Here is a 23,705-nt window from a genome sequence, read left to right as displayed (position 1 = left end):
AGCTCATGGACTGCATAATTCAGAATTTCAGACCGTTCAAGAAAAGAAGGAAAGAGATGCTGATTCTTAATTTTCATTAGGTAAGTTAGTATAATGGACTAATGAGAATTGTAAGATTTGAAATAAGTGGTCTAAATTGCTTAGTTTATCAACTCCAAACTGCGAAATTCAGATAGAATCACATTCCTCTTGTCCTAATGAGGGTAAAACTTGCCTACACTTTTTTCTACTTCTGTTTCATAAAACGGTCGCCCACACATACGCTTATGTGCTAGCAAACTGAAAACAAATGCATTTAAGTTTTTCTTGTTATCTCGCCAACTAATTTTAAAATGGCACATTGGTAGTTAATCTTCGAGATTTGGATCCCATTTGGATCCAAATTGTAGGAATCCTAAAGATCTCATATTTTAACTATTTATCTTACATTGTAAGGTTAGAAATCATTTAAATTTTATTATTTAAAACTAAACACAAATAGTAACTAACGAAAACTGACAGCACGATATACGATAAACGGCTAAAATATGAGGATGCTTGGGATCCCCAAAAAAAGGAGGATTCTCATCCTAATCTTCGAATTCAAATTGATCATGTCAAACCATTTGACATAATAGTATAAGCGACCCTAAACAATTTTCTTTACCAAAAACGAAATACGAAACTGTAATTCCATAATATATCTTGACATCAAATAAGTTGAACTACATGGTGAGCAAGATCCTTCCTTGAAAAGTGAGAGTTACATTGGTTGTAAGGGCAAGATACGATCATTTGATAGTTCCCTTGGGGATGGATGATGTACAAGGCCCGGCCGAGGTCATAAACGGGATACCCCTGAAGGTAGCCACACCCTTATCGTCAGTGAAAAGATTCTGCAACGATGAAACACCCACAAGATTTATGTGCCTAACTTCAACTTGGAGCATCATAAATGCAATGCCGTATAGACAGTTAATGCATAATTGATGAGATAGTGACTGTTCTGGTCAAATCGCCACAACTGTAATAACTGTCAATGCCTCCGTAAAACTATATCATAATTGCCAATACATAAAGAAACACAAGCACAGATTCACAATCGATAGAGGCCTATCAACCAATTGGTTCCGATAAGGATTGGGACAACCCCAACCACCCCCAGTAGGGTTCATCCCCTTCCATCTCGTCCTCTCACATTCTTTATTTTGTCTTTCTCTTTCTATAAAAAATTAATATAAGATGTTGATGTAGCTTAACCGTGACCGTTCAAATAGTATGGGAGAGAAGGGGAGGGAAAAAAAGAGGAGTGAGAATCCTACTCCCCCCAGTAGGGCCAGTGCCTCACAATTTTCATGTGAACTTTTTAATGGTTAGCCAAGCAGTAACTTGTGAAGTACAAGTTTGCATTTAAGTTATGAACAGTGAATAAATTAGGCAGCACATGTATGGTTTTCCCCGAATGCACTAAGAAGATCCACAAACTGAGAAAAAAACAGAACATACCGGTGTGATCTTGTCCAGCTGTTTCTTTTTTGGGTTCAGCACATCTTCTGGCTTTCCATCAACCCTGGATAGGACGAAGCGGATGTCAAGATAAGTTTACTAATGAAAATGTCTGGTTTAAGCTCCAAGTAGTTTCAGGTAACTCACCCAGAAAATGATACACGTTCCCCCGGTTTGGCTCCTTGTGGAGGTAGCAAGGGCTCTACTAGGGTGTGATCTTCACTAGAAGCACATAGCACCTGCCCACATGCACACAAATAAAACTCATACCTTGTATGTTTGTTTACCAGAAGTTAATTTTAGAAAAACTTAGCTTTCACTAAAAAAGGACTCTCCATAAGCTTTGATTATATAGAACAAATTTGGAAGCTTATACTAGAGAACAGTGGGATTATTAATGTTTCCTAAGGAATGGATGGAAAATTAAATATTTTGAGCACAAGAGAGGAAAACAAAAACAAAAATTTGATTACAAGCTAAGCAGTGAAGGAGTCAACAAGACCTCACTAACTCATCAGTGAGAATAATGAGTTAAATGACAAGAAACACATACCAGTCCTTGTGACATCACATCCCGTAATTTCCCAGGTTTCACATTCGTAATCAGCACAACATGACGGTTCTGCATAGTTGCATGCACCAAACAGATACATAAGAGTTTAAGTGTGAATGTTCATCTGTGTAACAACTATGAAAGTAACAAAAATAGACATGCAAAAGATTATGTGAAAAAACTATCTAGTTCCAAATATCAAGGAGTAATCATACTATTAACTCCTCTGGACTGATATATTTTGCCAAGCCGCTGACCACTTGCCGTAATTTAGCTTCTCCGACATCTATCTCCTCGACCAGTAAACTGTATCAAGTATGAAAACAAGGTTATGAATGATTTCACATCCTCCAAATATACAATAGCATTCAGAGTTCAAACTTCAAGTCAAGACAGCAAGCAGTTCAATCGGTTTTCTAATGAATCAATGGGCACGTAGAGGAAAAGAAAGAGAAAAACGTTGCCTGCACACCTATCAGCAGACGGATGCTTCCAAGCTTTGCGCACGAGGCCAACCTGTATATTCAACAAACTGACACAAACTTCTTTGTCTTTCTCAAGTGCCTCTGTTTCTGGTGATTTTGTCTTCTCATTAGTAGCTTTTTTATCTGCTTTCTTATCCAACGTAACTTTCTCTTCCCCTGCAGCCTTTACCTAACAATTCCAATAAAAAAAAGTCATCGGAAAAGAACAGTATAGGAAGGAAATCTAAAAGTAGAAGCTTTGTTCGGACTGTAGTAGATTACAGCACAAATCCAATCATCGATTCACTAAGGAGGTTGACCAGATATAATGTTGGTCAACTAGTTGATTAAGCGCAATATGGTTATTCCTAGTTATATTGGAAATAGAGCAAAAGAGACAGTAGAGAGATGTCTATATAATACAGCTCAAGTAGTTTTGTGCAGATATCTAACAAAGCAGTATGGGAACTGTTCGTAAAATAGGTTAAAGAACTGAGGCGGTGGATAGCCATAATTATATAACTAGCCACTTGGCATTCAGATGAGGAACAGCTTATGGTGATTTAAACTTGGAAGTGAGTGCATGAGCCTACTCTACTACACTGTTTGGTACTGTCAATCATTCTACAATTCTATGCTTTTTTCTAGGAAGAAATTACATGAATTCAGCATTGTCAGAAATCCAAAGCATAATGATATCATAACAAAAGGGAAGTCTTGTTATATAAGTTAGATAACTATTCAAATTATCTTATCAAATGAATTCAGCATTATACGAATATATGCATGTAGGTACAGCCGTAAAATTTATAACTAACTTGTATCTCAGTAAGATTATTTAATTTGTACTGAAAGAACAGGTGTAAATTTAATAGGATGTACCCCAGCATCACTTTTCTTTGTGTTCAGGTCTGCCCCTGGTTTGTCTGCGGTTTTTGTGCTTTGGACAGTCTTCTTTGCATTTGAATCAATTTCCATCTTACCCGCACTTTTTGCTCCCAGCAAATCATCCAACTCCTGCATACATAATGATCAAGGGATACAGTGTAACATAAGTCCACTTTGTGATTCACAAGAAAACATTTTTTACTATCGTTTCAACATTTAATATTTCCCTTCTATTGCAATAGCAGGTTCGGAGATGCATAACTGAAATTGAGATTCAAAATAAAATAGTAGATTTTACTTACTCGAAAATCAAATATATCCTTCTCTACCACTACCTTCTCAAGTACGTCTCCGAAATCCACCTTGTTCTGGAGAAGAAAGTTGTGAGCATTAGTAACTATGACATTTCTGAAAGCTACACGTGGAAACAATAATAACAAGTAGCTCATGTTTCTACATCCAATGATACAAGTTTGTAACCACATGGTACTTCATTCCAAGATTGAACCTTTATTAAACCTCTGAATTAAAGATAGCAGCACTACTCAGAACATGGAGGCGTACCTGGATGTAATCCACCCATCTCAACAAATGCGGCAACTTTTGCCTATCTGTATTTGAAAGACCAATCTGCAGACAAACCACTCAACAAATGACCACAATTTCAAGCGCCATTTCTACCACATTGCATCAAAATGTTCATGTCCGAATTCAAAAACAATCCAAGAAAAACTAACATGAAAATATTGCAGTTCTAAAGCGAAAATATCAAGAGAATTACAAATTGCAAAGTATGAGAAATGCGAAACACGATCGAAATCGTGCATGCAGAAGAATCCATACCACAGAAGAATGCACTGCAGAAAACACAACAGCATCAGCTTCAGAGGGTGTGAACCCATTGCCCAAAAGCACTGAAACGTCAGCCAAGGTTTCGTTCAACCCTTCGAGAGCTGCAGAGCATGGCTGGGAATCTGTAGGAAAACCCTCTGCATATCTCACCCAATTCACCACCTACAACCCCCAGAACACAAAATTTTAGTTACATAAAAGTTACCAGGAATCCAATTCAACTAAGTTTTGAGGCAATAAAACTGTAGAACCTTACCCCATCGTTCACTTGCGCTGCGGCGCCGTTTTTAGCTGATTTCAGTACCGTTGAGTACAAGCTCGTGACTTCATCGCCAGCGATGTTTTCCGGCAACGATTTCTGCAGATATCGAGCTCAAAATTTGAGCAATCGAAGTGGAAGGAAAGATAAAATATGAAAATTTTGAGAGAGATGAAGTTTCTTACAGGATCAACAGAGAAGTGTTTGCAGAGAGCTGATAGAATCAATTGCTTTCTGCTTACGCTGGTACTTCCCTTGGGTGCCATCTCTTTCCTTCAGAAACCAGAGCTCCACAGTTTCTCAGTTCAGAGATGAGTGGACAGTTCAATTGGAAGACGTAGGGTTTTTGGTTTTTTGCATGATTTGGGCTGCTTTGGAGAAAAATGAAGCCCAAACAGCCCATGAGAGAATGAATCGAGTGAATCTTCGGCTTTGATTGTGTAAGTGCTTTTAAAATGACTGAAAGTGCTTTTAAAATGACTGAAATCGCTTTTAAAGAATATGTTTTTGGGCTCCAAAAGTACGTGAAGTGTTTCCTGTAAAAGAGCCAGTTATATTCTTCTTGCAGGAGGCACTTCAAGCGTTTTTTTCAAAATTCACTTAAATTTTTATTAAGAATTGATTCTAAAAACATTTTCACCAAAAATTTTTTCAATAATTTTAAATGCACTTTCAAACTAGCCCTTATTTAATTAGCTAGAGGAATTTTTCAGTTGACTGTCACAATGATGGTCATGTTATTAATCCGCTTATATTATAAATGTGTGTGTATTTATGCATGTCTTAATGGAGGCCTGAAAGGCTAAAATGTTAATCATATCATTCACCTATATTATATCATGCAGTTTTATAATCTTGATCCACCGCACATGATTATTTGAAAATTATTGAGCTATTGGTCTTGTAGTGGCATCTTGATAGCACCGAGAACGGTAAAAAAAACTTCTAAAGAACAAAAAAAAAAAAAAATTGAAAAATTGGATTTATGTCCAATGGATCACATTCATGAAGAAAATGTATTTTGTTTTGGTTCGACCCGTAATCATATACGAAATAGTGGATGGTATAAATTTAGCAACACTTTTCCTTTCTTGGATTTGGAAAAGGATCATCGTCGGATCCTTTTCATGGAGATTCCAAGGATCCCATGGTGATGACCGTTTATCGTATATCATAAGGTCATTTTTCGTTAGCTATTATTTATATTTAATTTTAAATTTTAAATTGGAAATGATTTCTGATCGCACGATATACGATGAACGGTTATGATCACGAGATTCTAAAAAAAAAGATCCACCGAAGATCCTTTTCCCTCGAATTTACTGCAAAAAAAAAAAAAAAGAATAATCTAGAACTTAGACGTTAGTATAATATGGACATTTGGATTGAAAAATGAGGACCTATATCCTCTAAAGTCGCATAATTGTGATGAACGTGCATGACTTTGCAAGTAACATTTTCTTTGATAATGACATAATTGACATTTGCATGTAAACACACTAATCACAACTATATGTTAGTTTCGTCTAGACCGGTCCGTTTCTTCGTCTCTTTTTTTCTTTCTCTCTCTTACTAAATTGAACAAATCAAACCGGTTATATTACTTGACTCAACTTTCGTTTTTAAGAGCCAATCAAACTGAACCCGACGGTACTCATCCCAAGTTCGTATAGAAAAGATTCAAACAATAATCAATTATGTAAAAGATTTTTCAATGTGATCAGAACACGAGATGGTACACTATATGTCGCTATACAAATAATATGATATGTACGTTAAAAAGTTAATAACTTAAAAATACAATTTTCCACCACTTATATCAAAATATGCGATGTACTATCCGTGTTTTAATCACAATAAAAAATTTCTCGACTATGGAATGTAGAGAGTCCGTCAACTAAAAATTTCAAAAACACTGATCCCATTCGTGCATTGTCTTGTTCTTGTTAGTTTTTCCCTCCTCCATCCAAGGCCGCCGGTATTTTTCTGGTCGAAAATTTGTGTCGAGTAGGGCACATACTGGTTGGCCAATAAACATAAAAGCACACCACAGAAATAGCAAGTTAAAAACTCGAATGTAAATTGCAGAAGACGCATAACCTGGACCATGTCGTTTTACTGTGAGAAAAAGGTCAAAAAATAAAAATAAAAATATCAAATAATAAAGTCAGATAACGAGAATGGATATGCAACTGGCACAGTGAGAGGAATTTGGATCCCTTTTAGATCTGTGTGTCCATATATCGAGAAATATGAACCGTTTAAGAGAGAGAACGTATTTCCGTCCATTCAAGTTTTGGATTTCTATAAAGTGGATTAGTGTAATAGGCTAATAGAGGATATATGATTGAAATTGAGCGGTTCAAATTTCTCGGATTACAAGTTTTAAACACAAAAATCTGAAGTGGATCCCGTGAAAATCGTCCTTCCTCTCTTTTTTCCTTTTTGAGAAATTCACAACCACTAAAACAAAAAATGCCCTAGTGAGCTTTAGGGTTAGGGTTTTTGGGCAATAGTGCTTGCCATTTAATCAGCACATGTTCATTTCTTACCTTAAATATTTTTTCTAGCAATTTATAACTGGAAAATGGTCAGTTTAACTGTCATTACATACATGTATTTACCCACAGAAGTATTGGGATTTAATTATGTGTACTAAATTACTAATAAATAAATCATTGCATTAATAAAAAAAATTAGGGTTTGTTGATGAGGAGAGGAACAAAGATCAATTTACAGTTTGGTGTAGCAGTGAGTGGAGACAGCAGCAGCTGCTGGGGAAAGTGCTTGACAGCATGAAATTTGTAGTGCAGAATGGACTCATTCTTTTGGTACTATGGTAACCTCCAAACTGTCACTACCATAAAATGGTGAGCAATAAGCCTCAATGCATAAAGACAACACAAAATGCTACTCCAATCCCAAAACTTCACAACCCTATCGATCCATAGTCCATCCCCTTTCAAATAGAATTTTGAATGTCAATAAGAGCATCCCAATGAAGGATTCTATATGGGGCTGGAAAAATGATGGAATAGCCCATTTTAGAGTTCTGAGGAATTTTTGGGGCTTTATAAAATAATCTCTCCCAATGAGGTCTATTTCTTTCGGGTTGTATATGGGGCTATATATATTTATTTATGTAGTAATTTAATTATGCAATAATTTTTTTTTTTTTGTTAATTTTTCTTAAGTTGATTTTTGGACGTGTTATCTTCAAAAATTTTATGAACCTTTCAATCTAAAATATTCAAATTGTGACAAAGTTACATTCCATCACTTATGACAACTCAATCTCATCTGTTGAAAGATACAAACCCTGACTTCGCCCTCTAAAATAATTTGATTTTCGTGTACAACACAACAATTAACCTAGCATCAATTGATAAATTAGTATCAAACAATTTTGAAAAAAAAATTATTTGAAAACTTCACCCACCAATGCCCATGAACATTAAATCAATTTGAAATTTTGATTCTTGTAAAATTTAAAACAACCATTCATTAGACAAATTGCAAGAAAAAATATGTAAGAAAAAAGAATTAAAAAAAAAAGAATAAAGTAGAATATAATTGTATTCATAAGTGGAGGGAGAGTGATAGAATTTTGCTCACATGAGCTGCTACTTTTTTGCGAGACCCACTGTTTTTTGGGGTTAGATGTAACCTAATTTTATACTACCCAAGAAATAAAGTTGCTAGCCAAAGCGGTGGATCTAACTCCATTTTTCAGCTCATCAGGGATGAAATTTCTCACTAAAGCTTGAAATGTAGTAGCCTCATAGAGGATAAAGCACCCATTAGGGATGCTCTAATGTTGCGTGTGTAAAGATTAGTACAACTCAAGAAGTGAGCAAGAGGTTTGTAGTTCAAGTAGTTAACAACATAATATATATGCAGTCGAAGTCTCATGCGATCAATATGTATAGAAATGTTAAATCATATCGCTTTAGAAATACGGATTAAAATCCCCTCCGGATCTTCAAGTTCGCAACTGGCAAACCCAAAAATTTGGGTCGTTCAAAGGGAAAAGAGAGATATATGGATTCTTAGTTTATATGAGGTGGATCAGTAGAACAAACAAATGAAGATCCTATGATTTAAAATGAGTGATCTAGATCTCTGAATCCGTCGATTTTAGACATAGAAATCGAAAAGCATCTCAATTCTAGAAATATATCATCAATCAAAGGTACATTTAAGAGTGGATATGACTTGCTTTCACAAAAATATTATTTATTGAAGTGAGTATGAAATATGGTTTTGATGAGATGAAATTGACATAATTTGAAGTCTCAACTATAAATTAATAAATAAAATCTGTGACGTAGAAGTTCTCTTCTTATTTATGTTGCTTGGTAGTTGGAATTGGCATTTTCCCATGCCTTAACATGGAAGCATATTAAAAAAAGACAAGTCCAATTGGACCCAATGCGATGATTTTCCCAAAATTATGAAGCCTTCACATCAGAAATTAGGAATCAAGGGAATGCCATGTTTTGATTCAACAACCTGCAAAGTATTCAAAGTCTGCAAAATGCAAGGGACATTGTGTAGAGGTGCATTATTTATTATTGGCATTTTAGCTTAAAACAGTATTTGAGATTTATATAACTTTTTACTTTGGTCAACGAAATTTGAAATCAATAGAAGTGGCCTCTAAATCTTAAACCATCAATCATTTTGATACTTTTGTGAAAAATCTTTGTTAAATAAGGACCAAAATGACAAAAATACTGTCAATTTAACAAACAATAGGCCAAAATGATTTAACAAAAGTTGAGGGAACTTTTGTTATTTTCTCCTTATTTAACAGAGATTTTTCACGAGATGACCCAAATGATTGGCGTTGGACAAACTTTGGGACCAATTTGTCAAGTTTAAATCTCATGGATCAAAGTCAGTTATGTAAATATCACTAACCATTTTGGCTAAAAAGCCTTTTATCATTTAAGTGACTCAAAGTACAAGGACAGAGCTAGGGTAAGGAATAAAGCATGAAGAATTTACATACACTGGATACGTTATTATGGAGTAATTCAAATCATCTATACAATACCATGTATTTAACGTTCTTACTCAACAATATATCTTATCACCGTTACAGTGAAATATTCGTCATAAGGGTGATGCTAGAGACGTCCATATGATGTGGCGTTAATGATTGAATTGTTTGTTTAAATTGTTAAAGTAGGTATCAAACAATCAACCGTCACATCATGAAATCTACAAAATGTAATAAAAAAACATGATTTCCCTAATATTTTCCTAGTTACACCATCTCTTCTAAAAAGCGAGAAAAACCTCTTTACACCTCCTGATACGATATATGGCAGCATACCAAATGTTGGTAAATGGTAAGTTCATTCCCTAAAACAAAAGAACAACTTATATAAAAACGAATTCACCTTAAATTTCCGACGAAACATCTCTATCCAACAGCAAAAATAAAAGGCAAAGAAAGTTGAATCCTTGTCACAACCCTGCGATCTGCACCACACCACTTCTGTCACATTTTCTTTATTTATTACACCACCCACCTTTCCCCACCACTTATTTAATTGCCTTTGTTGCTTTTTGCCTCCACTTTTTCTGTTTATCCACCATCCACACCCAACTCTGAACTCACTCTTTCACTCAGCTCACCCATGCCTTCCGTTTACGGTAGCAAGGCAACTTTGCAAAATTACAATTATACCCCCATGCCATCAATTTCCTATTAGACAGATAAAATGGCAAATAAACATAAATGCCGATGTGTCACTTAGTATTATGATCTGGTGGTCTTCTTCTTCACTTTGAAATAAGAGGTCTTAGATTTGAATCTCAAAGGTGGCGAATTTGATACCAACTTAGGCTGCCCATTATGTGGCTTTGCCGAACTCTTCATCCCCTTAGTGTAAAAATATCGATGTACTAAAAAAAAAACATAAATGATGATGTACAAGGCAGGTTTTATTCCCTTAACTTTTTTTTTTGGGTCAATAGAACTTTCATTACATGAAAAACTAGTACAAAGTCCAAAAGGAACCTAATAAACAACTGCGAGTCTAAAAGACTAAAACATTTGATTTAGGGTATATTTGCATTACTGCTTAAATCAAATTGAGTTCAAGATACTAAAATCGTAATCAAATTTACAGATATTCAGTTGTATCCAGCTCCGCCTCATGCTAAGAATCTTCTGTGGGGCTAAAGGCGATGAGTTTGACGGTAGTGGAAGTATGAAAGCTTAGATCTTTTACAACTAACCCAAAATTTTTACTTCAATTTATGCAGTAAGTCAAAAATTTGAGTACACATATTTTTTTTTTTCCTAACGCATGCTTTATTTATTTTGTCTTTAAATCGAAAATATAGAGCAAAAGAAATTCAAGAAAGAGAAAAATGATTTGCGAAAATCATTCTTTTGAAAAAAATTTAGAAGCTGCATGTTAAAAACGTAATTTCGTCTACTCAGGGAAGTTCGAAAGTTCCTTCAGTCACATTCCAAAACGTTCAGTCCCCGGTTACCGTCACTTGTGCCATCCAAGTCAAAAAGCGTCACCGGTAACGACCACTGGGCATGTCCCACGTCGGACGCCCTGCACCCTTCGGATCCCGACACGTGTCCAACATGTAATTAATGGGCCCCTACGAAATTTTTTTTCTTGCGATGGAAATACAATGATATATTTATGTAAATGATGAAAATTTTTATTTTTTAATATATATATCACACCATTTATGTAATAATACCTGATACACAGATCACACTAAAAATTTATTTTTTTATTATAATTGAAATACGAATGATATATCACGTTCTCCTCCGCCGTTAATAAGAAACTTTAATTTAATTTTCTCGTTTCAGAAGCTCATCAGACTTAAAAAGACTACAAACAATCACAGACACACGCAGAGAAGAGAGAGAGAGAGAGAGAGAGAGAGAGAGGAGAGGGGGTGCAGCTTTCAAGAAAATTCCGCGATACTCAAAACCTTCGGCTTTCTCAAAACCCTAGATCACCTCCTCCGTCGCCGGAGCTTCTTCCCGCTGCAAATCCTGTCGGATTTCCCGGCCATAGCAGTATTCCTGGCTGAAATTTGAAAACTCCAGCCTCGGCATTTGTCGGTTCTCAGATCGAACCAGCTCGGAGCTTCTTCTTTGACTTTTCGTTGACTGATGGAGCTCTGTAGCTCGACTGTTTGTCACTGGGGAGCGATTAATTTCTAGGGTTTTTGTAAATCTCTGCGATATAACGCGTCCCTTTTGGTTTCTCGGGCTTCTCGTTTGCGACGGCGCCGTTTCCTGGATCATTCGGCTCTCTACCTCCCCCCATTTTGTTGTTTCCGCAACTCCAAATCTGGCCTTTGTTAAAAGTTGCCTTCTTTGAGCTCTCTGGTTTTTATGGCCTAGTAGTGGGGCCCTTGAGCACCGAACAATGCGACCGTTTTCAAGCATGAAACCGCTGCTCCTCCTCTTCGCCGTCGTCGTTTTGGCTCCGGTTCTCGCGAGATCTCTGAACCCGTCTCTAAACGACGACGTGTTGGGTCTGATAGTTCTTAAGGCCGATATCCAAGATCCGAAGGGTAAGTTAGCGTCCTGGAGCGAAGTCGACAGCAGTCCTTGCAATTGGGTCGGGGTGAAATGCCACCCGAGATCCAACCGGGTCATTGAGCTCAGCCTCGACGACTTCTCGCTTTCGGGTCACATCGGCCGAGGCCTTCTGCAATTGCAAGCTCTTCGGAAGCTCTCTCTTTCGAAGAACAATCTCACCGGAAGCTTAACCCCTAACTTTACTCACATCGACAACCTCCGAGTCCTTGATTTGAGCGAGAACAGCTTCTCCGGTGGCGTTCCTGAAGAGTTATTTCGGCAATGTGGGTCGCTGAGAGTGATTTCTCTGGCGAAAAACAAGTTTTCCGGGAAAATTCCGGAGAGTTTGGGTTCTTGTGCGAGTCTAGCAGCTGTTAACTTTTCGTTGAACCAGTTTTCGGGTTCGGTTCCAGCTGGGGTTTGGTCCTTGAGTGGGCTTAGATCCCTGGATTTGTCTGATAACTTGTTGAAGGGTGAAATTCCAAAGGGGATTGAATTGAATAATTTGCGAGGAGTTAATTTGGCCAGGAATCGGTTTACCGGGCAACTTCCGGATGGAATTGGAAGCTGTTCGCTCTTGAGGTCCATTGATCTGAGTGAGAATTCGTTCTCGGGTAACCTCCCTCAGACAATGCAGAAACTTGGCCTGTGCAGCTATCTGAATCTGCACCAGAACGCATTTTCTGGTGAGGTTCCGGAGTGGATTGGCGAGATGAAAAGCCTGGAGACTTTGGACCTTTCTAGCAACCGGTTTACGGGTGAAGTTCCAAGCTCAATAGGCAATCTTGAGGCTTTGAAGGTATTGAATTTTTCTGCAAATGGGTTCACTGGGAGCTTGCCAAAGTCTATGGCTTATTGTACGAACCTTCTGGCTCTAGATTTTAGTAAGAATTCGATGGCGGGTGAACTTCCGGTGTGGATATTCGAGGCGGGTGCAGATGAAGTTTCACTTTCAGATAAAAAGCTAAGCGGAAGCAAGAACATCAATCAATCTTTATCAGCTGGAAATGCACTTCAGAATCTCCAAGTCTTGGATTTATCCCTTAATCATTTTTCGGGTGAAATTGCGTCCGACATTGGGGCCTTAAGCAGCTTGCATACTTTGAACCTTTCTGGTAACTCTCTTGCTGGTCCTATTCCTGTGGCTATTGGAGAGTTGAAGGTCCTGAACAATCTCGACTTGAGCGAGAATCGGCTCAATGGAAGCATCCCTCAGGAAATTGGAGGGGCTTTTTCTTTGAAGGAATTGAGATTGGATAAGAACTTCCTCACGGGAAAAATTCCAACTTCAATTGAGCATTGTTCTTCTCTGACCACTTTGTATGTTCTCTTAGCTCCCTTACATTTCATTTTTGGTACCCTAATTTTTCTTAATCTTAAGGGTAGTAACTTGTTATTCGAAATCCATTGCGCTTACGTAAATCTAGATATGAGTGATTTTACACACGAATTGTGTTTGGCTCATTGTCGAAATGGATTCGTTGTTTTGGTGGCTGTATGTGGTTATAGAATCATGAAGTATAGCAATATGGGACTCCTTTTCACTAATTTTGTTCTGGGAAAAACAAAATTCTACTTGATTTTTCTTTGTTTGACAATTTTTTCTAGGTTTTTGATATGTTGTTTTGGTTGGAATCTACAGAACTGTATCACAGAACAGACTGACTGGTCCATTACCTGCAGCAATGTCCAAACTTACCAACTTACAAATTGTGGACTTGTCTTTCAATAACCTCACGGGAGGCCTGCCGAAGCAGTTAGCCAATCTTCCCAACCTACTTTCCTTCAACATTTCCCACAACAACCTCCAGGGTGAACTACCTACGGGTGCCTTTTTCAATACTATCTCCCCTTCCTCCGTCTCTGGAAATCCATCTCTCTGTGGCTCTGCAGTTAATAAGTCTTGCCCAGGAGTCCTTCCCAAACCCATTGTACTCAATCCCAATTCCTCTTCCGACTCCACCACAGGAGAAATCTCATCAAATCTTGGTCATAGAAGAATCTTACTCAGTATTTCTTCGCTTATTGCCATTGCTGCAGCTGCTGTCATTGTCATTGGTGTAATTGCCATTACTGTGCTTAATCTCCGTGTCCGATCTCCCACAACTCAATCGGCGCCAGCCCTCACATTTTCAGGTGGGGATGACTTCAGCCGTTCCCCAACAACAGATGGCAACTCTGGCAAGCTTGTCATGTTTTCAGGTGAGCCTGATTTCAGCACTGGTGCACATGCTCTGCTCAACAAGGACTGTGAGCTTGGTCGTGGCGGGTTTGGAGCAGTCTACCGGACACTTCTTCAAGATGGACGGCCAGTTGCAATCAAGAAGCTCACTGTTTCTAGTCTTGTCAAGTCTCAAGAAGAATTCGAAAGGGAAGTGAATAAATTGGGGAAAGTGAGGCACGATAATCTTGTGGAGATCGAAGGCTATTACTGGACTCCATCATTACAGCTCATCATATACGATTATGTTGCCGGTGGTAGTTTATATAAGCATCTTCATGATGAAGCAGGTGGAAACTTCCTGTCGTGGAATGATCGGTTCAATATAATTCTTGGAACTGCAAAAGGTTTGGCTCACTTGCATCAGATGAACATAATTCACTACAATATAAAGTCCAGTAATGTCCTGATTGGCTGCTCAGGCGAACCGAAAGTGGGAGACTTTGGTCTAGCGAGGTTGTTGCCAATGCTTGACCGATATGTTTTGAGCAGCAAGATCCAGAGTGCACTCGGCTACATGGCACCTGAGTTTGCTTGCAAAACAGTAAAGATAACTGAGAAATGTGATGTGTACGGGTTTGGGGTTTTGGTTCTAGAGATTGTCACCGGGAAAAGACCAGTCGAGTACATGGAAGATGATGTTGTGGTGCTCTGTGACATGGTGAGAGGAGCACTGGAAGAAGGCAGGGTAGAAGAATGCGTTGATGCTCGGCTCCAAGGAATTTTCCCAGCAGAAGAGGCTATACCTGTGATGAAACTAGGCTTGATATGCACATCACAAGTGCCGTCAAACAGACCAGACATGGGGGAGGTTGTCAACATTTTGGAGCTGATCCGATGTCCTTCAGAAGGCCAAGAGGAGTTGTGATGATCATGAATTAAACTAATCTTAACAGATATTCAGTGAAGGGATTCGCAACAAGTTATCCGGCAAAGAAGAATCCAGTTTGTTCGTTCGTCGAGGGAGAAGAAAGTTTCAATTGTTGGAAGGTTTTTCTTTTTCTGCATTGTTGTATTTGTTATCCTTCTATTGTGGATTTCTTGTGTTATATTTCTGTAGTTTCTCCACCATGCTACAAGTAGCTAGGTCACCAGATTCTCCTTTGCCGGGTTCCGATTTAGAGTCCCGTTCAGAAATTGTCACGACTAATCTTCTGAACTCTTTTAATTTATGTCTTTGATCATGTTTCTTCCCAAGAGCTGATTCCATTTGTCAACTTCTAAACGTTTGGAAAGTTTTGCAACATTTCACTGATCCTACATTTTAGTTTGTTTGATTGCTATCTCCTTAATGTAGCTCCAACTCTTCTCAAAAAAAATGTAGCTCCAACTGAATTGACGTGAATGTCAGTGTAACAGTATTTTAAGCTTCAATCAAATCATGTATAACTACGTTAGAAAATTCAAACGGACGGATAACGTAGAACGATTGTTTTGAAATGCCGCTACAGTGACACCCGTTAAGGGCAAAATTGACCTTTAAAGGCATGTATGGGAAAGGGTTGGTGGTTATTCTTGCCCCATGTGTCCCAACGATGGAAAGTAAAATACAATTAGTGGAAGTCAAAAGTGAGCTGAGAGGGCTGAGGAAACCACAGAATCTTAGTGCCTACTTTAAGGCAAATACATCTAAAGAGCTGAGTAGAATAATGCAAAAGGAGGAAGAAACCAAAGTGGTAGGGCATATACAATTATACGTAATATTATATATATATATATAGATTAGGGACCTACCTGTCGGAATAGAAGCTGTCTTTTTATATTCTACCACCCATTTCTATATGTTCAATTTTCAGATTCAACACCTTTCATTTCACCTTGGCAAATCATCACTTACTTCATTTCTTTTTTTTTTTCTTTCTTATTTATACGATTACGATTAAATCACGTTAACATTTTATATTAAATTTTTTATAGAGAGAAAAAGACAAAAATAAATAAATAATAAAATAAGAGGAGGAGAGAAGATGAGAGGAATTAAAGGGGGAGAGAATCTTACTCCTCAATTTTCAACTGTCTCAACTGCAGTAACTATTTGTTTATTCCTCTTTAAACCGCTCTCCAATGTTTTTTTCCCAATGAATATTGATGATAACTTGCATAGATTTCCCCTCCTCTTGGGTAAAATTTGAGCTAGACCACTTGATTAGTAGACTGATCGGATCATTCAATAAAATAGAAGTTTGTTGTAAGTAATTTGTTGTGAAGATTATTTATGACAAATGTATTGATGGTTGATAACGTAATTGATATGCTTTTCGATATTAAATGGTCGAAATAGTTATTTGTCAGACAGTTTGACCCATGTTTCTCTCTTCTCCTTGATACCTCTCTAGCCAACAGCAAGACACAATAACAATAAGCGGTGCTACACAATAACAATAAGCGGTGCTATCCACAAATCTTTAAACTTTCTCAACACTTGTTAATTTAAAAAATGTGGCACTCCGAACAAGTACAAGCTGCAACGCAGAGAAAAGAACACGGCCGTATCTGTAAAGGGTAGTGAAATAATATAATAAATTTGCATAGTCATGTGCATTGATTTTGAGCAATGACAATGAGTTGTCCCTAGCTAGCGCTTTCAGCCATGAGTTAAATAAATATATGGTTTGGGGCCCAAGAGAACATTAATTAGGTTGGTGTTATTCCAACACAATTTTTTGTATTTTCACATTCACTTTTAAATTTTTATTGTCGAATCGAATGAATTGAAGAGTATCAAATAAAAATTAACAAAGCGTAGAGAAATGCTATGAGAGTTTCAAAAGTGGGACTCTCTATGAATTTTTTGTCACCTTATGTTTTTGATACAATGTTGACACGAGAATTAACGATAAATTGTGATGTGACAAAGAATTCCACTTTAAAAAAGTCGCCCTAGCATTTCTCAAGCGTGTATAGAAAGTAAAAGAAGTGTATAAATCGCATCAAGAAATGCTAAGAAGACTCTTAAATGTGGAATTCTCTGTGGACTCTCTATCATCTCATATTTTTTACACAATATTTTATAATATTAGCACATAAATTAATGTTAAATTATAAGGTAACAGAAAATCCATGAAGAATTGCACTTTGAGAGAATCTATTTATCATTTCTGAATAGCACAATGCTAAATTATTAATACATTGGTATTTGCATTATCACCTTGCACATGGCTCCTTCATAAAGAACCCAGATCCTGAGCCTAAACTTATAATAATTGTAGCCGTTTAATCAAATTTCAACGGCTCGGATTATTAGATCCAAAGAGGATTTGGGTTCCTTTATAAATACATGATTCTCTTTGGACGTGGAGGATTCATGCGGGTGAAAGAAACAAACAAATCCCCCTCTTTCTTTCTTTTTTATCCTCGAAAGAATGGATTGTCGTAGTAAGGTCACCAGCTTTTAAATGCTTATTGAGAAGGAATTTGCGTTGTAATTGGTTGTATATCCTCTTATGTCTATCTTTTTGATAGTTTCATTATCATAATAAAACTAGAGAGATTCTTACATTCCTACATGCTTATTCAAGAGACAATCTTCGTTGTGATCGGTTGTACATATCAAGTATAAAATCGGAGATAACTAAACATCTCCCCCTTGATAATTCTCACAAAGTTTATTTCCATGTAACCTCCTTAAAAGTCGAGAACCCCACTACCTTTGATAGGGCCAAAACATGAGCCAAGATGCATGGAAGCTCCGAGCTTAGAAATAAACAAAAATATGCATTGGTATGGGCAGTCAGTCAAGGTAAAGACTTTGGTTTCACAATTAACTTGTAATTAGAAATAAACAAAAATATGCATTGGTATGGGCAGTCAGTTAAGGTGAAGACTCTGCTTTCACAATTAACTCCTAATCAATGTTTAGGAGGACTAATCAAATTACAAATTGTGGGGAAATCACCGAAACGAAAAGCTGTATAAAAAAGCTGCTTCTATTCTTTGGAGAAAATATAAAGTGAACAATAATAAATGGTTCATTTAAAAGTATTTTTTAAATTATTAAAGTACTTTAGAGAAAAGGCTTTTGAGTTTCAAAAGTATTTGAAATGCTTCATACAAGAAGCACACAACTCCTACAAGTGCTTTTAACTTATGCATTTTTATGATTCATATTTTTACTAAAAATTGGTTCAAGAAATAGTTTTATAAAAAACGTTTTCAGTCATTTTAAAAATACTTTCAAATGAGTCTAAAATTATTGGAACAACCAAAAGCAGTATTATTGAAATTTGACAGAAAAGAGTAAAGAAATCTGCTTTTTCGGCTATTTGGCTTTCTTCATGCTTTTGCTTTGCTGAGGGGTAACAACATGATGCCTTCATAAAACTGGCTTTTGGTGTCACAGCAGTTGGAACTGGAGGGAGCATGTTGCTGTTGGGTTGCCTTGCCTTGCAGGTGGGGGCGCTGCCTATCACCTACCAACACATGCCCACTAACAGTTTGATGCTATGATTCAATTTTTCACATCGTCGATGTGGTACATTACTCGCTTGGAGTCGTACATTGCCTTTTCGGAACTGTGCATTATACACCAACACAATATTACCACTCGAAGCATTGACACCACCACTTTAAACATTAAGGTCATCTCCAACCAAAACAGGGTCAAATGTTTCGTTTTAAGTCATCTGATTCTCCGATAAATTAATATTTTAATGAATAGTACATGATCATATTTCTTATCATCTCTAACCTAGGGATCAGAGGATCATAGGTCAAACATAACCTTGTGACAACAAACCATCTCCAATCGATGGTCAAAGGGCTATAGTATGGAATGTGAAGAATCGAAATAAAATGAGGTAAGATAGTATGAAATTGTGAAAAATGGTCTAAGAAAAAAAAATTAGAAATTAAAAAAAAAAAAAAAAAAAAAAAAAAAAGGTGGACCGGGACAAAAAAAAACTTAAACACTAAAGCCTAAAGTGGGTTGGGCAAATGGAAAATAAAAAACAAAAAAAAGTTGGGCTAGCCAGCAGGTTGGCTAAAGAGGGCCAGCCGGTTGGCCCTTTGACCTTTTTTTTGTCTCGTGGGACTCATGAGTCATTTGACCTAGCACTCGGTTGGTGACGGTTTCGGGCTATTTTCGGCCCTCTGGTCCTCTGGACCATTCAGTTGGAGATGGTCTAACATTATCACTTTTTATCGCAATGTGTTTGCATATAGTGCAAACACGTACCGAAGAAAAACCGGCGTACCCAAACAAAGTAGGACGCAATTCTTCTTCAGAAATAAGAGCTTCAGTCCTCAGTAGGTGACTAAATGAAAAACCAGTGCAGGATATCCCAAGTAAATTAAACAAGAGAAGCTAAGAAGTATGTCAGACCAAATGCTTCAAATGTGGTTAGTTCGAGCTCAGAAGCTTGAATTCTCGAAACTCTGCTCAACGTGCTTTACCGAGGTGAACAAGAAACGTTGTTGAAATTAAACATTGGCAATGCAGTTGAAGAAAACTTTCATTCACAAGATTGCCTTCAGCTACTCTGATTTTCGTCGATTGGAGAAATTTGGTTAATCAGGTTTGATCTAGTAACTTCTAAATGAACAAGCGTTGTACTCATTTTTCACAGCATGTACGGATTGATCCCGAACTAAAGGCTTAGCAGAAAATTGAAACCAACGTAAATGAAGAGAAACCAATGCGAGAATGCGAAGAATTGTCCGACGTCGAAAAGCAAAGAGATTGTAGAGTCAATGACCATTGCATCTTAACCATGGAAACTGAGGCTGAATTGCAGCAAACAGAACTACAGTAAAACCACAAATTAACACCAAAAAGCAATTGCATTTCTTTTCACCTTTGTCTAGCAATATTACCACATTCGTTGACGAGGAAAGCGAAAGAAATGAAAAATGAAAATCGTTGAAAAGTTTACTGGCTAAATTCACGTGATGAGAGGGATGAACCGATGAAGAGTACGGAATATATCGCCGTTACGCGTCAGAATTTCCTTGCTCATTCATTTCAACGTCAACGACAACGTCAATGTGGATTTTATATACTTGTGTGGTTTGTATGTATGTCGGCCTCCTTGTCTTGTCCATCTTCCTCAATCATTCGACACATGGCCAGCTGCTCCGAATGTTCAACTCTCTCCGGGCAGGAGAATTCTAATCTCTGAAAAATATTCAGATGATTCTGTAATTTCCCAATTTTACATGGCCCAATTGCAATTAAAAGTTTAAGCCTTTAAGTCCTTTATCTTTCTTAATTTCCAACCGAGGTCCCGAAAATCTCAAAACCTTACACTTTTTCACTTTCCCCAAAATTCCATGTGAGGACTCTCAAGAGTGTCTTTTTCTCACCCAAATCACACTCCCTAAAACCTTAATTCCCCAAACCCTCCAAAAGCTTCTTAATTTCCCATAATTTTCGATCGCCAAATCATGCACAATTCCCTAAATTAGGGTTTTTGCGGCTTCCAATCATGTCCTCCGAAGAATTGGGTCTGGTTCGGACCCAGAACGGGCTCAACTCTCCGCTCGTGTTCCAAGACGAGAACTTGCGCTTCAATTGCGGAGCTCCGCAGCAGCGCCGGGTCGTGGACGCGGGTCCAAAGACCAGAGAGCTCACCGGCTTCATCGACGACCGGTTCTTCGCGCCACAGAGCTCGGACTTCCGGCGAAGTATGTATAGCGAGAACCCGGACCGGCGGGACCAGCCCGAGCCGCGAAACTGGAACTCGAACGGAGCTGATACGACGCCGAGTGCCGAAGGATCGGATGAGGACGACGATGACGACGAAGACGATGATGAAGGAGATGGCGGGCTTGTCGGAGTGGAGAGCAGAAACAAGGGCATTGCTGGTAATAATGGGAGTAATGGGGAGGACAAAATGGGAAATGGGAAAGTTAAGCATCACCAGCAACAACACCATTCTTCTTTTGGTAAGAGAAGAGATCTTTGTGGAAAGTTTTGATCGTTTCATAAATTCGCTTCTAATTTTGGAAACCTTTGTCGAATGTTGTTTTTTTTTTTTTTTGTATATTTTAAGGTGGGACACTGATAGTAGGATCAAGTAGACAAGTGTTGGTGAAAGAACATAGTACTGGGCAGCAAATAGTGAACATCAACACAAGGGCTAGTCCCAGTGATAATCACAGTAATGCTCAGCAAGGAAGGCTTGGGAATTATCACAATGCCGTCACGGTCGCCGAGCCGGACGGTGACATGTATTACTCTCAGTATTTGCAGGGCTCTGAGGGGTCTGGTTCTGCTCCGAAGGATTTGGTTGTGGAAAATGGTTGTGGGTTTAGTGGAAGAAAGGATGTTATGTACTCAAGCGAGTCGGGAGACTCTTTGAGGGCCATTCTCTCTGATCCCGTGACGTGAGTTTTGTTTTTTCATATGCTGGTTTTGCAATTGATTTATCGATTTTTGGAATTGGTGACTGAGTCCTTTGACGTGTGTTGAATTTTAGGGGATCTCTGATGGATGACGCGGTGATATTGCCTTGTGGACATTCCTTTGGAGGTGGTGGAATTCAGCATGTTATTAGCATGGTGAGTGCCTCAGAGTGAAACACAGATTTTTCTCTTACAGATGTAATCGTTTCTGTTTATCTTCAAGAAATTTGGGCGATCCTACATCAAAAGATGTATATATATCTAAAACATCATTGCTTTCTTGCTAGTATAGTGTAATCTTGCAAGCTTTGTGCATTTTATAATCTCATAGGAACGTGAACTTCTGTCACAATCTCTAAAGCTAGACCATGCTAACATGTGTTCTCTGCTGTCATTTGGCTGTGTATGTGCATATGGTTCTACATCAAATCTATCAACATGCGTAGTTACTATCTCAGATTAAAACTTTGAAACGAAGATAGTAACGGTCCACAGTCGAATTATTATTTTGTTGATAATACACGGTATTGTCATTGCTTTGATTGCTTCCATTTCTTCCGGGTGCAAACAAGTTATTATATATGCATGTCATTAACTGTTTCCCGTGGCTGTCACTCAGTGAAGAGAGATCACTATTTTGAACCTATTGCCTGCAAAGTATATCTGGTACATGCATGTGGGATTCTGTGAACCAATAAGAAGTTATGCCCTATCACTTGCAGATTCTTGTTTCGTTTTGATTGTCAAGTTGAAGTTTTATTTTCTTCCATAATTTCCAGAAAGCTTGCTACAGTTGTTCTCTGTCGATTTCAGAAGACTCAATTGCTCCGAATCTTTGTAAGTAAAAGTTTGTCATTAATGATTTATAATCACTCACTATTTCAAAATATATAAAAGGGATGAAAGAATTGGTGTCCGATGACAAACATACAACATTTATTTGTTTCAGAAAACATTCTAGTATGACAGTTTTGTCTTACATGTGCAGCTCTTCGAGCTGCTGTGCAGGCATTCCAACGGGAAGAAGAGTTGCAGTTTTATCGCTCAACCAAAAGAAGAAGAGAAAGGTTTGACCAGGTTCGTCTTTTTCATGATTCAGAAACAGTTGCGTCATTAGGTTTTTCAAATACTGAGGAAAATATTATCAAGACCTCGAAACTAAGTCCTTTATTTGTTCATGTAGGAAAAGGGTGGCTGTGGTGATTTAGTTTTCATGGATTCTCCAAGGGGTAGAGGTGTTCAATTTCCGTTTGCTGTGACTGACAGAGTTATTATAAAGGTTAGCAGACTAAGGTCCCAATCTTGGCTCTGGTTCTTATTCCATTGTTTGTTCTATCGAATAATTGGAGTGATATTGTCACAGGGGAATAAGAGGACACCACAACGCTTTGTCGGACGCGAGGCTGTTGTGACAACGCAATGCTTAAACGGATGGTTAGTCATATTTCTAGTTTTATTCCATTTGAACCTATATCAAGAAATGTTCCACCTAAATGGTATATATTTGCTTGCCTTACATGCCTTTGTCAAATGAGATTCTGGCTTAGATTTGTTTTGATTTATACAAATTGCATCAACAGGTATGTGGTAAAGACATTGGATAATGCAGAGAGCGTAAAATTGCAGTATCGCTCCCTTGCCAAGGTATCCAACGACCCAACATCCAAGCCAATGTCGAGCAAGATGGCACCTAACTGGCTCTAGGCCGAAATACTTCGTTGGCAATATACCACGTTATAACACAACTTTGTTGTTTAAATTTTTGCCTCTGTTTCCGGCGTTGTAAATTATAGAAGCCTTGTCACAACTGCTCCGAGGGAAGCTCTAGAATTGTGAATTTAGATTGTAAATATATGAATCCATTTTTCTTTATGTTGAGCAATGTTGTTTTTGAATCCTGTGTAAAACTTTGAAGGTTCATATAAATCATTTTTGGTCTGTGGGATCCCGGTGACATCCGATGTTTATGTTTTGCTTTCTAAACTCGACGTAGGTACAGCCCGTCCGAGGATTTGGAAGATAAAATTAGCATTTCGTTTCGTGTCCGATGTTACCTCGTTCTGTCA

The 23,705-nt window shown here is 37.8% G+C and overlaps 3 protein-coding genes across 3 annotated transcripts; 2 read left to right on the top strand and 1 right to left on the bottom strand.

The window, feature by feature from the left end:
• Positions 1 to 515: 515 nt before the first annotated feature.
• Positions 516 to 4,843, bottom strand: LOC137734123 (probable methionine--tRNA ligase). The gene is made up of 12 exons (XM_068473411.1): positions 4,687 to 4,843; positions 4,499 to 4,600; positions 4,234 to 4,404; positions 3,955 to 4,020; positions 3,693 to 3,758; positions 3,385 to 3,519; positions 2,511 to 2,692; positions 2,254 to 2,344; positions 2,039 to 2,107; positions 1,633 to 1,724; positions 1,486 to 1,549; positions 516 to 875 (listed from the first exon to the last, which is right to left on the bottom strand). Exons 1-12 carry the CDS (start codon positions 4,765 to 4,767, stop codon positions 771 to 773), a joined length of 1,224 nt encoding a protein of 407 aa, XP_068329512.1. The 5' UTR covers positions 4,768 to 4,843; the 3' UTR covers positions 516 to 770.
• A 6,568-nt stretch (positions 4,844 to 11,411) lies between these two features.
• LOC137733961 (probable LRR receptor-like serine/threonine-protein kinase IRK) lies at positions 11,412 to 15,520 on the top strand. The gene is made up of 2 exons (XM_068473185.1): positions 11,412 to 13,397; positions 13,720 to 15,520. Exons 1-2 carry the CDS (start codon positions 11,923 to 11,925, stop codon positions 15,164 to 15,166), a joined length of 2,922 nt encoding a protein of 973 aa, XP_068329286.1. The 5' UTR covers positions 11,412 to 11,922; the 3' UTR covers positions 15,167 to 15,520.
• Positions 15,521 to 20,384: 4,864 nt separating this feature from the next.
• On the top strand, positions 20,385 to 23,600 carry LOC137734865 (U-box domain-containing protein 62-like). Its single transcript, XM_068474175.1, has 8 exons — positions 20,385 to 21,180; positions 21,288 to 21,621; positions 21,714 to 21,795; positions 22,419 to 22,476; positions 22,628 to 22,716; positions 22,823 to 22,918; positions 23,003 to 23,073; positions 23,220 to 23,600. Exons 1-8 carry the CDS (start codon positions 20,721 to 20,723, stop codon positions 23,341 to 23,343), a joined length of 1,314 nt encoding a protein of 437 aa, XP_068330276.1. The 5' UTR covers positions 20,385 to 20,720; the 3' UTR covers positions 23,344 to 23,600.
• The last annotated feature ends 105 nt before the right edge of the window (positions 23,601 to 23,705 follow it).

The sequence above is a fragment of the Pyrus communis genome, chromosome 5, assembly GCF_963583255.1.
Source record: "Pyrus communis chromosome 5, drPyrComm1.1, whole genome shotgun sequence".
NCBI lineage: Eukaryota > Viridiplantae > Streptophyta > Magnoliopsida > Rosales > Rosaceae > Pyrus > Pyrus communis.
Note: the sequence above shows the minus strand (reverse complement) of the source record. Positions and strands in the feature narration are given on the sequence as shown.